This window comes from Sceloporus undulatus, chromosome 6 (assembly GCF_019175285.1).
Source record: "Sceloporus undulatus isolate JIND9_A2432 ecotype Alabama chromosome 6, SceUnd_v1.1, whole genome shotgun sequence".
NCBI lineage: Eukaryota > Metazoa > Chordata > Lepidosauria > Squamata > Phrynosomatidae > Sceloporus > Sceloporus undulatus.
This window is the reverse complement of record NC_056527.1, coordinates 30,097,086-30,115,063: the sequence shown is the minus strand read 5'-3', so window position 1 is coordinate 30,115,063 and position 17,978 is coordinate 30,097,086. Positions and strand designations below refer to the sequence as shown.

General features: G+C 40.7%; 1 protein-coding gene across 2 annotated transcripts in view; it reads right to left on the bottom strand.

Moving 5' to 3' along the window:
• Window positions 1-17,617, bottom strand: part of LOC121932638 (A-kinase anchor protein 9-like) — a 34,571-nt gene extending 16,954 nt beyond the window's left edge. For both annotated transcript variants that reach the window (XM_042471485.1, XM_042471488.1), the window contains exon 1: window positions 17,358-17,617. In XM_042471485.1, the coding sequence (XP_042327419.1) occupies window positions 17,358-17,405 (48 nt within the window). In that variant the 5' untranslated portion in view covers window positions 17,406-17,617. The remainder of the gene's footprint in view (window positions 1-17,357) is intronic.
• Window positions 17,618-17,978: the final 361 nt, after the last annotated feature.

Here is a 17,978-nt window from a genome sequence, read left to right as displayed (position 1 = left end):
ACCATGACAGCATGTCTTATCTTCAAGACAATGACAACTGTATCATTAATTTGCATTTGTGTTTGCATAAATGAAGCTTGGGTGTCTCAGTGAAGCACTTGGGTAAATGCCCACAAAATGTCACAGACTGAATAGGAGAGTGTACAGAGGCCCTTTGCTCTTTCCAGTCCTCTTCCCCATCTGTTATTTCAGTGGTATTCTCTACCCTTCTCCAGCTCTTTCTCTTCCCTAGAAGATGCTTCCTCAATAGTTACTGCCAGAATTTCCTCTTCCAGTCCACAACAATGCTAGAAGATGACAAAGCAGAACGAATGAAGCCGGCTATTTTATATAATATAATAAAGCTGATTTCTGCCTACAGGATCACCTTCCCCATACTAGCCGCCTTGTACATTCAAGTGCTCTGGGAAATCTCTGCTCCAACAGGCCAGGACTAGGCTGGCAATGGTTTCCCAGAGGACTTTTTTCTCTACTGCCTCCAGACTGTGGAATTACCTGCCAGAAAAGATACGACAGCTGAAAACACTGACTGCATTTATAGCAGCATTGCAGATATATCTCTTCTGGCAGGCCTATCCATTCAATTTTGAATCATTACTTTTTAATTTGTATATGAACTCTTATGAGTGTATTGGAATAATTTTATGGAGCCCTGGTGGCGCAGTGGTTAAATGCCTGTACTGCAGCCATTCACTCGAAACCACAAGGTTGCGAGTTCAAGACCAGCAAAAGGGCCCAAGCTCGACTCAGGCTTGCATCCTTCCGAGGTCGCTAAAATGAGTACCCAGACTGTTGGGGGCAAATTAGCTTACTTGCTAATTAGCTTACTTGCTGTTCACCGCTATGATCTTTGGAATAGCGGTATATAAATAAAACAAATTATTATTATAGTATTGTATTTGAACTGTGGGTTTACATGTTCTTAACTGCGTTTTGTATTTGAACATAGAATCTTAGGCGCATTATAAACAGGCCTTTCCTACGTCCCCGTCATGTGCTAGGGGTTGGCCGAGGACCTAGCGTCCATACCGGCCTCACTCCAGCACGTGAATGGGGCATAAAGATGGCGGCACCCTATACACACGGGCGCTGCCATCTTTACATGCTGGACGCGTTGCATCCGCACGTGACGCCCCGGAAATAACGCGGCAAATGTACCCCTTGCGCTTTGCGGCGCCTCTTCCAGGGCCTGAGAAGGAGCGCGATTTCTGCGCTCCTTCTCGGCAGCGTCCGGGAGCCGCGCTGTTTAAAGGCTGTGGCTCCTGGACGGTGCAAGCGGCGGCGGTGGCAGACCGCCGCAATCCGGCGGTCTGTAACGTGCCTTAGTGTTGGAAAAAAGCTCAAGGGCCATTCAATCCACGCAGGAACACAGAATCAAAGCACCTCTGACAGATGGCCATCCAGCCTCTGTTTAAAAACCTCCAGAGAAGTAGACTCCACTACACTACGAGGGAGTGTGTTCCACTATTGAACAGCTCTTACTGTCAGGAAGTTCCTCCTAATGTTTAGGTGGAATCTCTTTTCCTGTAGTTTGCATTCATTGTTCCATGTCCTAGTCTCTAGAGCAGCAGAAAACAAGCTTGCTTCATCCTCAATATGACATCCCTTCAAATGGGATGTAACATCACCTCTGAACCTTCTATTCTCCAGGCTAAACATACTGAGCTCCCTAAGTCTCTCCTCATAATGCATGGTTTCCAGACCCTTCACCATTTTGGTCGCCCTCCTCTGGACATGCTCCAGCTTGTCAACATCCTTTTTGAACTGAAGTGAAGCCCAAGCAAAGTAGAATAGAGTGGCACTATTACTTCCTTTGATCTTGACACTATGCTTCTATTGATGCGTACTGTACCCTGCCTCAAGCCTTCAGGAGAGGTAGAAAAGAAATAACATTTATTATTAACATTAGTATTAGTGTCAATTTTCACATTCTCATACAATGTAAAGAGGACTGGGTCCACTCTAGACAAGACCAATCATGGACCCTTATTCACTTGCTTTCCCTTCATTGACTCAATGTCTCCTGCAGATGACAGGGAAACAGTAAGAGGAAAGCAGACCCTGAAAAACATGTTTTTTTTTGGGGGGGGGACTACAAGTCTCAGAACTGTATATCCAGAACTGGCACATGACCAAAGGCCATGTTGGCTAGGGGATGCTGAAAGTTGTTTTCCCAAAAAGTAACTTTTCAAACCTCTGAAGGAAAGAAACTTTAACAAAACAACCTGGTCTTTCACAAGATATCTATGAGTAGAAAGTGTTGCACTGATTTCAACAACAAATATTTGTTCATTGTTCTTAATATAAATTAGTCAATATGTTTGTCTGTAAGCTATTTGTTTAATAAATTAATTGAAATTAACTGTCTCTCAGTACCTAATAAAGACAACATATAAAGGGATAACTTTCTTAGCAACAGAAAGTAAACCATCTGGGGAATCTAATGTGGATTTCCTGAATGCACAGATGCACAAGTACTGTACTAGTTACATTAATGTCATCAACAAGGGATAGCTTCAGCTAAAACCAGATTAAAATGCCCATTTCAAAGTCTGTAATTCATCTATTTAGTTAGTTTGTTAATCTAAGTAATTAGTTAATTAGAAATTGTGATATTGTTTGGGGCGCACAGGAACATACAAGTAGTATGGTCTTCACTATCTATACATCTTTTTCTCTGGGGAGCTGCTCCAGCAGCTGCATGTTGGACTTCTCTAGATGGCTCTCCTGTGAATACATAGCTACACAGAATAGGCTAGATTTTTACTGTGTACTTTGTTCACACTTTTATTTCTGATAAAGATATGGAAAGGCCTAGTTGAAAGTGTCTGTTTTTTGCTGGACACGGAGAGGTGGATTTAGGATGCTCTCAGAACTTCCTATTGGCTTCTGCAGACTGCTTTCTAACTCGTTCAGAGGGTGGTGTTATTGTTCCATCCTATACTCCTTGCTCAGCTATGTAGATGGTTAGGTTCCCTGTTCTCCTGGAAATAATGCCCCTCATGCCTCATTGCTTCTAGTCTTTTAAAACTAGTTCAGATATTAACGCCCCACAATGTGCCCCATCGTGTCAAGATCTGATGATGCTTTTGTTACTGTTCCGCTCAACACTCCTGCTCTCATTCAACTGTGCCAACTGTCCATTCCCTATGTCTCTTGAAAATAATCCTCCTGATTTGCCAGTTTTCAATTAAACAAACAAACAAAACATCATTAAATTAGAATTTAAATATTCTTACAGTCAAAACTATGCTTGCCTAATCAAAAGTTATTTGGAAGAGAATCATTTTGGGGTGCCTTCCAATTCTACAATTCTATTTTAGCTGAGGATTTCCAGCATTGGCAAAGACTGAACTTGACCTTTGTGGTCTCCTCTTGTTCTATGTGTGTAATGACCTAAAGCCTTAGCAAAGATTTTCAGCTCTCCCACTCATTACTGAACCACTCTTACAGCTTCTATCTTCTAGTTTGGGAGTTCACCCCACTATATTCCACAGCCAGTGCTAGCTAGGTCATCATTTGATTAGAGATCAAGCACTTGATCTGGAATATATAAAATCTCAATTTATTTGTTTTCTTGCTTTTAAAACAAACGTACGTTCTGCATTTTCACTGTTTAGATTTTCCAGCCAGCTCACAAAAATGTTTTGATTAATATTTATAGTTTCAGAGGTCCCATAATAATACAGTACTGAATATGTTCTTTCAACTGGGACATTACTGTTAGTACTGTTACATTTTAAAACCATGCAATTTCAATGATTACTCCTTCAGATATGGTCCTGAATAAGCAAATAAAAAGCACAGATATAGAAACTCACAAACAAAACAAAGGGCTGGATCTAGAAGAGCATTTTCTCTATTGGAGGATGCACCTTCAGATCAATCCTCTCACCAATGATGTACCAGATATACAGTACACCATCTGAAAAATCATCCTATTCATTCTCTTGAAATCACAGTAAATTATAAGCACAATGTAATCAAGCTCAATTTCTATTAAAATATTATTGAATGTGAAAGCTTGGAAGTTATTGTTATATCGTATTATAGCCACAACAGACAATAAAAGAACTTGACAGAGTATACACATTTGCATGAAAATATGGGTATCAATCTATTTTGGAAAGTAATTGCCCAATATCTACTATATACTCAGCAGTGAAAATTTCTGCTGAACCATACTTCTAGATCCACTATTTCTTGTTATTGTTTGTTATTTTACTTTTTTCTGTTTTAATCTATGTTAAACTAATTGTATCCTTCTACTGTTTCATAAGCCTCGTATCTAAACACCACCTCAATAAAAGTACAGGGGGAAAAGTACTGTACAGTAAAAATTCTGAAGCCCGAAACAATCGGGCCAAATGACAGTTTCCTGTTGTGTTTGAGGCATAGCATTTAGATAAGGCATGCCCCAAATGCAGCGGGAAACCACACTAGGCCAACATCATTGGAAAAGAATAGGGCCAAAAAGGAGCGGAAAAACCTGCTCCTTTTGGATGGCCCAGTTCAGGGCTACAGCGGTGGACCGGATTGGGGCCAGGCACATGATGTTGCCATGGCCCCAACACAAATCGCGCTGGCACAATCCTGCCACGGGTCCTTTTGGCCAGTCTGTTTCAGGCCTGAGTTGCCAAGATTCTAAGTTGCCTTTTACATCAGAAAAATGTCCCCATCTATGTCACTATGACTGTAGGTTTGTAGAAATTTGTGAAATGCAATTTTCAAAGAACACTAAAAATACCCAAACATCTCCCAGTAAGGACAGAGCTTGGTCAGTGGGCAAAAATGCCACGTAACCTTTGGAAAGAGTGTCCCATATTGCAAAGTTTTTACAGTCACACTTGTTGCGAACTACTCCTATTTCACAAAACAGAAACTATATTCTGTAATCTGTAGGCAGAACTGTATGGAAGGGCCTGAGCCCTTATCTCAACCCCTAGATGTGATCTGGATGAATGTTTCTAGGGAGGGCTCTGAGCTTGATTAGATCAAATGTCTACTCTAATAATTCCATCCCTCCCTGAAACGGTCAATCTTATTTGAAACACTTTTGTAAACTGGCTTGAAAATCTAAATGGTGAAAAGGCAAACTGTTTTGTTTTGTTTTTAAAAAGAAACTGTTCCAATCCACAGAATTAATGTCTGATCTCTAATCAGATTTAAAGCAGAGGGTAAACAGAGTTTAATCTAATGAGAAACATACATGCAGCCCCACCATTTATACCATCTGTGTTTTCCACATAGGAGCCAATTATAAAATTGCAAACGCATGCAAGAACAGCAACAGTTGCAGCATACTCCAAGCAGTGCATGTCAATCAAGCAACAAGCCATGGAATATGAACACCTCATATATGTTAGAAATCTGGAAAACTCAAGCCTTGATTTAACTATTTGATTTAATTGTGATTTATCATACATGTATATCTCAGTTAATGAAACAGATGTGTTCCTCAGCATTACGTCCAAACAGATTTTTTTTAGCAGAAGTCTAAATGTCAGTGCCTGGTTTGCATGTAAGGCTAAACTGTTGCTCATATTATATGCACAATATAACATAAGCAAGTCCAAGCAAAGTCTCAGAATTTAGTATTTTTGGTTAGATGGAAGTGAAACAAATAAGAACAACAAATGCACCCAGGTTTGCATGATATGATGAATAAAGTACAGTGCAAAACTTGTTCAGACACTCCCATTGCAAATAACAGTAACTGGACAGCATGCATGCAGCAAGTCATGGTTCTTACACATCCTTGGCTTGCCATGCAGTGCAAATACACCCACAGTCTTCCTCTACTTTCCTTGTTATAATTTTAGGAAATAGAGGAGTCATCCTCAGGTCCCTGGCAACTTCAGGTCCTTGAGGGAACCCTTGGCAAAATGCTTTTCACTGTCTGCAGGCCCTGGTGGACTTAAGAGTGGGCATGAGGAAAACTCCAAAGACTACTAGAAGCTACTATTTAACGTACCCTGATGGGTAACAGGGACCCTGGCAGCAACTGAGTAGTTATAGTAAATCTGAATGGAGGAGAAATGTGTCTCCCTGTGTGTGTGTCTGTGTGTGTTTGCCTTCAAGACGTCTTTTGACTTATGGCGGCCCTATTTCATAGGATTTTCTTAGGCAAGGAACACTCAGAGTTGGTTCTGCCAGTTCCCTCCTCTGAAATATAGCCTACAGCATATGGTATTTGTTGCTTGTCTCCCAACCAAGTACTAACCAGGGCTGATCATGCTTAGTTTCCAAGATCAGACAGGACGTGGTGCCTTTAGCGTATTAGGCCTTTTAGCTATCCAGAAAACTAAATGCAAATACATAACAAAAACAAATACATCACCTTTGGATCTAACTATTACCAAATTGGTTAATCTACCTTTTACATTTTCAGCTAATCATTTTTTACATATTACTTCTTAAAGAACGCCATTACACTTCAGAAAAATATTGTTTAGTTATAAGAAATCATTCCAAATGACATCATTATCTACCATATGAATATGTTCTTTTGACTGATCCATCAGATTGCTCAGTAGTAATTGTACTGTGGAAACAGCTTTCGTTCCCTTAACCATCAGAACGGAGCAATCCAATACTCTACAGTTTACATGAAGAAATTTAGTGGAAATGCTTCTACATCATTAAAATACAAAGATGATCTTCCAACAACAGCATCTTAAAGTTACAGAACCCTCAATGACCAAGGGAGAACAAACCTCAGCAACAACAGGTGTTGCCACTCACAGCAGGTCACAGAACCTGCCATCCATCATTACCTTACATCTTGTCTACACTCCGTTTCAGTGGCTCATCTATATACAGCCCTTAACAGAAACCCTATACAACAACAAAAACAGTGGAAATGGGGCATAATCAGAGAAAGACAACATTTTAAAACGGCACATCTGGAAATTTTTCTGTCCAACTCTGTCCTTTCCACCCTCAAATTTCTCCCTAGTAATAGTTGTTCCTGGACAACACTGCAAATAAGCTGCTCCTTTTATTCTTCTAATGGCTAAAGATATCAGTAAATATTGATGAGAGAAAGGGTGGCCATGTTTGTCTTACTTTATAGAAGCCAGTCCTCTGTCTTCTTTTGAAAACCTGTCCAGTTTAAAGGAGGGGGAGTGTGGACTTTTGCTTAGCAACTGGATAGTACACAAGCCACTTGGTTATTGAATCTTCATAATAGTATTTTAGATGACGGCAGTTATAAGTCAGAGTTCAAACACCAGAGACAAACCCAATTTAGCATAGCAATTCCAACTGTTCACTCTGATTCAAATTGATAGGTGCAGGAAGAATATAACTTTTCTAGACTAGTCTTGCCAAAAATTAGGGTACACCCTTACATAATTCCACTTACTTAAAGATGATTGGCAAAAGAAAGCAGGAAGAACCAGACATTCTTGTATGAACAATAACACAGTGAAATTCACATGCTAGGACAGACATCTAACTTTATACTTTCAAGCTATGCCTTTTAAAATGGAGATCAGTAATATAATAAACATTTTCAACCACTGTCAGAGAGATCAGTATCAACAAAATCAACCTACATTTATCAAAGATAAACCGAAACTCACAGAAACTATCCCTTTATAATTTTGCTTTCCCATAAGCTCTATTATTGTTGTTGTGTGTCTCCAAGTCATTTTTCACTTATGACCCTAAAGTGATCTATCACAGGATTTTCTTGGGAAGTTTCTTCAGAGGGGGTTTGCCATTGCTGTCCTTTGCAGCTGAGAGAGTGTGACTTCCCCAAGGTCAGCCAGTGAATTTTAATGCTTGAGCGGGGAATCAATCCCTGATCTCCATAGTCATAATCCAACACTCAAACCACTACACCATGCTGGCTCTCTATTAATTCTATTAAGGTGTAAAAAAATATTTACAGTTGGATAGGTATTCATTAATTGGACATATGGATAACAATCTAATTACAGTAATATAAAAAGTTACAATATTAGAAAACATATTTATTGAAGGATATCATTTTGGTATGTAAGGAGAATGGGATGGGAAAGGGTGGGTTGTTTTGTGTGTCTTCAGAGGGGGTTTGCCACTGCCATCCTCTGACACTGACAGAGTGTGACTTGTCAAGGGTCACCCAATGGGTTTCATGGCCATGCTGGGATTTGAATCCTGTCATCCATAGTCATAGTCCAAATCTCAAACTACTACACCACACTGGCTTCTGTCTGGGTACTGCACTTATGGAAATCAAGAAACCCCTTTACCCTTTAGGAAACTATATACAAAAAGAAACAGAGAAAAATAATAATATATCTTTCTCTGTATAAACCAGGTTCATATTAAGGCGTCACTCCAAATCCCCCTATAATGAAATTCAGATAGCATAACTGAATTTAACATGATACAACACAAAATGAGGAGTTGCTCAGAAATAGGCTTGCCATATCCCGCCTGTGGGCGGGACTTTCCCGGTTTTGGGTGGATCTGCATGGTCCTGCCCCGGGATTTCCCCCGCCTCCGGGCTTTGTTGCAAAGTGTGCAACAGCGGTGGTGGGGGAAAGAGAGAGAGGCCTCTGTAGGCCTCTCTCCTTTGGCGGGGGGCTTCCCTCCCCTCTTTGGCTCCGCTGGAGCCGAGGGAGGGAAAGAAGCCTCGCCTGCCGAGGCCAGACTTCTTTCCCCGCCTGAGCTCCACCGGCAAAAACGGAGCCCAGGCGGGGGGGAAAAAGAGGATTCCTTCTCTGCCTGGGCTCTGTCCCTGGTGAGAACAGAGCCCAGGCGGAGAAGGAATCCTCCCCTCAGCGAGGCTCTTTTTCAAATGTAGGACCAAAATAATCAGAAATACTAATAATAATACTAATAATAATAATAAGTCCTAAAATTTTGTCCTACATTTGTCCCGGTTTGGAAGTCCGGACTAATGGCAACCCTACTCAGAAATGTACCATACAATCTATTTGGACCACTAGCATGCTCTTCAAAAACACCTTCTAGGTCCTGAACTCACTGTGATCAGCAAAAGCATAAAACAAGCTACAGAACAATATAAAAGCACATATAAACCAATAAAGACCACAAGCAACTATGTTCCAAATACTACATTTGGTAAGCATACATGGCATGAAAAATAATGCCATTTCATTAGGCTGCAAAAGGAGAAATGGGATTGCAAGGCCACTTGCTTCATTTGGCTCTTTTTTTCCCCCTCAGCTGTTCCCATTTGAGTTGATCATTATAAAAACTGTAAAAAATGGGTGCCTGATTTCTTCCTCATCCTTTATTCCTTTTGTATCATTTCTCCTAGACAGTAATCCTGAAGACAGAAACTGTCTTGTTTGTTCCAAGAAGTTCTGGGACACTTTGCAGCTGAAGAACTGAGTAGGAATATTTTAAATAAACATCATGGCCAGGATCCAATCATATTAAGTCTTCTGACATCATTGCTTCACTAAATGGAAGCCCTTCCCCTGCAACTGTCTTGTGCATCCTGAAAAGGTGTTCTAGAAGACCGGAAGACTCCCTGGAGTTGGATTTCAGGCAGCATAAAGTGATACAATGGGGAAAGAGGGAAAGAAAGTCTTTCTATTACTGTTAGATTGGATTTAGGTCTATACCTATACCTTAGTTTTCATTTTTAAGAGAGGGCCCGAACAGACAGGCCAAAATGAAGCTGCTTCGGGTCTCTTTGGAGGAATGCTGTTTAAAAGCTGCATGCGTCCTAAGAAGCCAGAAGCCGTGCCAAAGCCACACACCAGTCCTAAGGACTAGAGCGCAGCGTTGGTGCAGCTTCTAGCCTCTTAGGATGCATGCAGCATTTAAACAGCATACCTCCAAAGTGACCTGAAGCAGCTTTATTTTGGCCTGTCTGTTCAGGTGCAGAAGCAGATAAATTCTATTGTGTTTACTTGGAAGGAAATCCCACTGCATTCATTCTTGCTTGCTCCAAAGTAAACGTGCATATTATTACAACCTTAGCCTTGATTAAGAGACAGTTATGATGGCACTTTGAAAGTGACAAGCATACAAATGAAATCCATTTATTCCACCAATTAGTAGTCCATTTCTATCCTTTCCTTTTTTCTTAGCAATTAAACGCTTAATGCTGAAGCTTAAGTGATACAGATTTAACCTTCAGCAGTGTTGCCAACAAGATAGAATGAATGACAGAGAAACTCCCAGCTTCTCAAAATTTTACTGTCCAAACTATTTCTTTAGGGGGTAAGTAATAGAAACAGCACTTCTTGTTGATAGCATGTTAATTAGAATTTACACGGTGATATTATGCTTTATCTGAAACACAACATTCTGGAAAGAAGCATACTTTGTGGAACTGTAGTATATCAGTCTAGTTCAGGATATTCAATATTCTACTATCATTAATTGCGACAAAAAATAAAGAGGAAAAAGGCATAATTTATAGTCATGTAAACTCACTGGGTGACCTTGGGCAGGTCACGCTCTTTCAGCCTCAGAGGAAGGCATGGGCAAATACCCTCTGAACAAATTCCATCAAGAAACTCCCATTATATGTTCACCTTAAGGTTGTCATAAGCTGGAAAATGAACTGAAGGCACACAATAATAATGCAAGATCAAACCAGTAAAAATATGTCATTTATTTGACTAATCTATATATATATGCAGTGGGCCCGTGGTATCCACTGGAATTTTGTTCCAGGATCCCTTGTGGCTACCTAAATCCATGGATATTCAAGTCCCATTATATACAATGGCACAGTAAACTGATGGTAGCAAATTTAAAGTTGTTGTTGTTTTTAAAACATTTTCAAGCCCTGGATGGTGGTACCTGTGGATGCAGAATTCATGGATACCAAGAGCTGATCTATATTCAAAATGGCAAGTACATATTTTAAATAATTTTAGCCCAATTTTCTATACAATGTTAAAGGCAACCCGTATTTGACAAAAACAAGCCCAAACTAAGGTAGAATTCTGCAGACAAGATTATTAGTCTCCTCCAATCTATGAGTGCTAAAAACAAATTACTGTAGAACTGGATAGCTTAAGTGATTGGAAATAGGATATAGAGATTTTCAGCTCTAGGTCACTGGTTTGTGTAAGCCACTGCTGATGTCTTTAGACACATTCTCCACTCATTCTGCTAATGAGATATACATAACATGTAATTTCCATGGTCCAAAAGTAACATTTCACTACTGGGCGAAATAAAGTATGTAAGAAGCTACACACAATTTCCTGACATTAGTGTAATCCTGTGTACACTCACAAGTATATTGCTGAATATTATGGGGCTTTCTTGCAAGGAAATCTGGGTATGATTGTGCTGTCAGTTACCCTGGCAACAGCGACTGTCAGGTTTGGTTTATTGTGGGAAAGGCAGGCATTTCTTTTTTCCCCCTGCAGTTATCAGAAATATGCTTTCTAAGCATTTTCTGCATTTTTAGGAAACATGATTCAGAGCCAAGAAAATGTTGCTATTTTTCAATTATAATTCCACAACAACAGAAGAAAGCTGTGACCTCCACTATTAATTATATTCGCTGTAATTATTAAGTGATACAACTCAAAGGACATGGAAACACACTTCTTTGTTCTACAAACAAAATTACTGTTCACTATAACCACTACCATCATAGTTTTATTTGTAAATGTACATATGCAACATGGTATATGCATAATAGGCCTCAACATTTAATTAAAACTGTTTATCAGAAAATTTATTCTGTAGAATTTCACTGTAATTGCAGCAGGTTGTGTTGGACCCGCCAAAGAAAGGGAGACACACCTATGCATGCGAATAAGGAACAAAGGGAATCAAGCAAGCAGCTGACAGCAGCAATTTTTGACTTGGCTACATGTGTGGCAAAGAACAGAAATTAGAAGAAAATCTCAGCTTGAGAACGGAAAAGCAGTTTAATGAATAATTCAATGTGGAATGGTTCTGTAAGGAGTAACTGCTGAATGTTAAGGTAATAAAAGTACTGTGCTGTGTTCATGTACGTGAGAGAGATGTGGAACTTTTAAGACCAGTTTTGGAAATCAGCCATCACAGAAGAGGGGCGGAAATAGCAAGATCCATTTAAACAGTGCCACAGAATCTGGGCATACACAAGCCTCTGTTGCCAAGATCATCCATGCAAAAAAATATGTGTCTTGCAATATGTAATCACATAGAAATAAAAAGCTTGGGGGGGGGATGACTGTAGCAATTCTTGCAATCTCCTTGGTTCCATAAATAAGCCAAACAAGAAGGTGATCATTCAGAATGAATTTGATGTCACCAACAGGTGAATTAGCCCCAAGATCCCAATTATGCAGCACTTTTGTCAAGTACAAATTTTACAGTCTGCCATCCACAGCAGCAAAAAGACAAAGCAGAAGAAAAAAAAGCTGAATAGGTGTCAGTAAAGAAGATAGCACTGTACAGGATCTCACCTACAACCCCCTTTGAAAAATACCCCAAACCCCCGAAAAGTGACTGGTTGATATCACTTCAAAAAATGTTGAAAAGACATGTGATGTCTTGGAAAGAGGCAAGGCAATCTTAACGAAACGATTTCTAACACTGTCACCTACAGAAATAGTTTGGAGGTTGTCTGTTCTTTCCCACATATGTAAGTAACGTGATCCTATCTAAAATGAGTTATGTAGCATATAAAGATCAACCAGTAAAATGAGCTATGTAGTATAAGCAGTTCAACCAAAGTCCTTAAATCAACTTCTTTAGACATTTAAGGGAGTTCTTCACTCAATAAATGTATTTTGTTGTAGTTAACTGCCCTCATCACCGACTCATGACAATCATGTGGGTGAGATATTTCCAAGACCCCCAACCTCCACTACTCTGCTTAGGCCCTGTAGGTTTAGGCCTGTGACCTCTCTGATTGAGTCTAGACATCTGACATGCAGTCTTCCTCTATTTTTACTGCTTTTTACTTATTCTAGCATTATTGTCTTTTCTACTGAGCCATGTGCTCTCGTGATGTGGCCAAAGTACAACAGCAGGAAGGGTTCAGGCTTGATCTGTTCTCTAACCCATTTGTTTGTCTTTTTGGTTATCCACGGTATTCTCAGCGCCCTTTTCCAGCATCACATCTCAAATGAGTTTATTTTCTTCTTATCGGCTTCCTTCACTGTTCAGATCTCAAATCCATTCATGGTGATGTTGTATATCTTTACTTTTTAGGATTATTATTATTATTATTAAACTTTATTTATATAGCGCTGTAGGATATTATCTAGTAAATTCTTTCATTGTCGCCCTTCCCATTCTGAGTCTTCTGATTTCTTGACTGCAGTCTCTATTCATAATCTGTATTTACAACGTAAAACGGGAGCTGCTACTTTATTAATCCTCTCAGGGAAAAATAATCCAGTATTTTTCATATATATATATATAAGAGTTTACTCAGAAAAGAAAAAAAGCAACTTGTGGTGCTTTGTGATTTAAGTTTAACAAGCTTTACTTCAAGCACAAAACATAAACATAAACGAAACATAAACAGCAAAAATACTGCTATATGAAGAATTTAGTGATGAGATTAGCCAGCTTCACCATGTGATAAATTACAACATATTTTCCAAACTAGTACTGTATAGAAAAACTTAATTTGTACTAATCATTTGAGGGGGTATGAGCACTACCTTATTCATCCCATTAACCTGCCACCTTGCCGTATGGATCTACTGAGTGATCAAGTTAATTTTCTCCTAGGGTTTCTGTCCATGTTTTATGGGGAGTGAGGAGGTCAGCAGGTTAAAAAATGTATGTCCTTGGGACGTTTAGAGCAGTTCCTTTGAAAAAATATTGGGAATTGTATTGCTATATTGTATCTTCATTTATTGTGTTTTTACTGTATTTTTGTTTTTTACTCTTTTGTTAGTCACTCAGCTTTGGTTAAATAGCACCTAACACATTTCTTAAATTAGTAAACAAAGAATTCTTTAAACTCAGAAAATTTAAAATTCAGTGTTGGATTCACTGCTAATACAGAAACAACTGTACTTATGAAGCTGTCTCTAACTTTCAAAAGTCCTACGAACACCAGAATTAACTATATCTGTCATAAATTCTATTATTTGTAATACAAGGGAAAGATCTGCCTTTCCCTTTGCTGGATTAACTGGTACTTTGACGTACAACATGACAGACAAATTCTATTCTGCTGTATTATTTATATGCATATTATAGAGAATCATACTCATAATCAGTTTCCATTTTGGTTTAGTTCTGACTACTTACCAATTAACACAATTCAGCCATCAGAGTGATTAAACTGTGATAGACATAATATTTCCACCACTTTTAAATTCACTCCTACAAATCTGAAGAAAGGAGATTCAGATTCCGATTTCACTGTCAGAAAGCAAATGTGTTGATCTTGGGGAAATTATTGTTTCTAAACCAAACCTGTAAGGATGCAGCATACAACTCCCTCTCGTTTATTTATCTATATATCATTAATAGTAACTCACCTAATGCAAGAATGACAGAAAGAAGAATTTCAAAGTACTATGTCAAACAGGATACTGGGAAACCAGAGTTTGAATCCCTGCCTAGTCATGGAAAGCTACTGGATGGCCTTGGGCAGGTCACATTCTCTCAGCCTCGGAGGAAGCGAAAGGCAACCCCCTGCTGAACAACTTCTGCCTTGGAACCCACCCCCCATGACAGGTTCGCCTTAGGATCTCCATAAGTAGGAAATGGCTTGAAGGCACCCAACACAAATAGGAAGCACAACAAAAATTCTGGCTAAACCTCTATTAAGTACTTTTCACACAGGAATAAGCTGTATCAGACACAATGAATAAAATTGCCAAACACAAAAATGAGCCATGGTTTGAAACTGATTATTATTTAAAGTGCCCTTGTTCATTAGTGAAGCACATACTGTATCTACTTGCTTGCTTCTCTAGACATTCCCAAAATCCAGTAAAGTATCAGATTGTGCCGTGATGTATGCCACAAGGTATCTACAAATAGATTCCATCCCTTTATGAGGGGAAAGGATCACAAGAATCAGATATAGGAATGTCAGTCCACTCCTACGTCACGTGTTACTTTGCATGCACAAGGGGGCGGGGATGTGGTGCTGCAGGCATGCCTGACAGCCCATTGTGTGTGTGAGAACTCACACAACGGTAAATCTCTGGATGCATTTCTTAGCATTCTGTTGCTTTTGGTATCTAGTGTTGCTAATCTCTAGTGTTTCCACATTTTAAACTGTTTGCATTGTACTTTTGTGCTAGTGTTGCCAGCCACATTGGTGAATTCAGCCAAAAGATCCTAATCACATAGCACTTCTGGAATCTGTTAAGGAGAGCCAGTGTGGTATGAGCATTGGATTAGGACTCTGGAGACAAAGGTTCGAATCCTGGCTCAGCTATGTAAACTCACTGGGTGACCTTGGGCAGGTCACACTTTCTCAGAGGCAATGGCCTTAGGCTTACCATAAATTGAAAACAACTTGAAGACAAAACAACAACAACATTCCTTCCACCATCCCCTTATCCTTTTGGGCCATGTCTTTTTTAGATTGTAAGAATGAAGACAGGGAACTGTCAAATTAATAATCTGTAAACCGCTCTGAAAACCTTTGTGGCAGAAGAGCAGGGTACAAATTTGTGGTGTGCCTTCAAATCATTTCCAACTTATAGAAACCTAAGGCGAACCTATCATGGGGTTTTCTTGGCAAGGTACGTTCAGGGGAGGTTTGCCATTGCCTCCCCCTGAGGCTGAGAGTGTGTGACCCAATGGGTTTGATGGCTAAGCAGGGAACCAAACCCTGGTCTCCAGAGTTGTAGTCCAACACTCAACTACTACTATAAATGAAATACTCTAGATCAGTGATTCCCAAACTCTGGTCTTCCAGGTATTTGGACTTCAGCAACCAGAATCCCCGACTATTGCTCAAGATGGCTGTGGCTTCTAGGAGTTGGAGTCCAAAACACCAGGAGGACCAGAGTTTGGGAATCCCTGCTCTAGATGAAATGAACTTTTTGGACTACAGTTTCCAGAATCCCACCCCTCTCACCAGAATTGTTGCTGGCAGATGCTGGGAATGGTTGCATGAAGTAATAATTTTCCCTCTGCCTCCAATAAATTTCTTAGCCTGAAAGGCTTTTTAATCAGACTGCCTTATTTCTGCACAAAAGGAAGAAGAAGAAGCACCAACACCACTTGACCGATTTTGCACCTGTTGGCATTTGCAAACCATGCGCTTGATGGTGTGTGCTCTGTCCAGCAGCAGCAGCAGCAGCTGTCACACCACACCAACAATCACATTCACAACACATACACACACACACAGCAAGAAAAAAGCAGTGCTGGTTCTGCCCTTTCCCTTCCCGTATAATCCATTATATGAGCATTATCACTGCACACTGAAAAATTCAAAGATACAGTACTGTAATATAGGACATACTAAAACAATGAAAGTACTTATCCATAGGGAAACCATACTTGCCCCATAGAGCAGTGCTTCTCAACTTCCTAGCCACAATCTTTTTAATACTGTTTCCCATGTTGTGGTGACCCCAACATGAAAAAATGATGTCTCAGTTCCTGTGATTTTCTGATGGTCTAGGCGACCCTTGTGAAAGGTCGTTGACCCCAAAGGGTTGTGACCCCAAGGTTGAGAACCACTGACGTGAGAATCATTGGGGATACTTGTCCCTAGAGAATGATAAGGGAATATATGCCATAGGTGATATGCTTGTCCCTTATGGAAAACATAGGGCTGCCCATACGACCACCATCTGCCACACCTTATTGTCCCGTATTGTTCCTGTTCCTAGCAATCTATACCCACTGATTCCCTATGGGCAGTCCTATATTCTTCATGATTCCCTATGGCCAGTCTGTACCCCAATGATTCCCTATGGGCAAATATCCCCAGGACCCTATGGCAAGCCCTGTCATCTGTCTTACATGCCCAAAGACATGCCGTGTGGTCTAGGATAGAATCAGCACATAGAGAGAGATCTGTAGCACCAGGTTTTTAAAAACAACAACACATTATCACTTGGCCCATGCAACGGCCGTCACTGGCCCCTCTTCTTACAGGCTAGCCGCTCTTTCGCATATCCTACTCTGGCTGTCCTCCTGTTGCTTGTGTATCTCCCTGTCGTTTTCCCTGAGGCCCTAATAACCCCCCCCCTTTTCTTCCCCCTCAGCAACTCCCCGGAATGCACAGCGGCCGTTTTTCGCGCTTAACACTCTATTGTCTGTCGGGCTCTCTGCTAAGTGGAATTCTGGGAGTTGGAGTTTGTTTTGGAGCCCCACCACCCACTCCCACTCCAGAATGCCATAGCACGAGCCAGCCCAGAGTTATACGGCGCTCCCAAACCGGGTTATTATTGCTCCAGTGTGGATGCAGCCCCGCCCAAAGCAAACCCTCTTACCTTGGCTTTGCCAGCCTCCAGCTTCTTCTGCCTCTCCTCGTCCTCCATGGCCTCTGGGCAAGAGAGAGAGAGAGAGACAGACACAGCACAGTGTTAGCAAGCACCAGGCTCAATGGAGGAGAAAGGGGCCGACAAAATGGAGCCCAGGGCCTCCTTCCCTCCAGTCACTCTCTCTCTCTCTCTGTGTATGTCCTCCTGTCACTGGGAGAGAAGGAGGAGGAGGAGGAGGCTCCGTGGCAAAGAAGCAGCCACCACCGGCGCCGCCATCTTCCTCTCCACGTAAACATGGGGCCGGGGAGAATGTGACGAATATGTCCCTCCTTCCTTCTGCCTCCTCCTCCTCCTCCTTCCCCTCTTTCTCCTCCTCCTCCTCCTCCTCAGAGCAGACCGTGCACTACACTCCTAAACTTCATATTATAGCCCTGTGTCTCTAGAATCACTATGTGGAGAGGTCTTCTAGCAGCAGTTTGGAGACTAACTGAAAGAAATAGGCAGCATGACTGAGCTTTCATAGATTTCTATCTACTTCCTCAGGTGTATCTAATGCACCCTTCTTGGGCATGTACAGACAGGCCAAAATAAAGCTGCTTTGGGCCACTTTAGAGATATGCTGCTTAAATG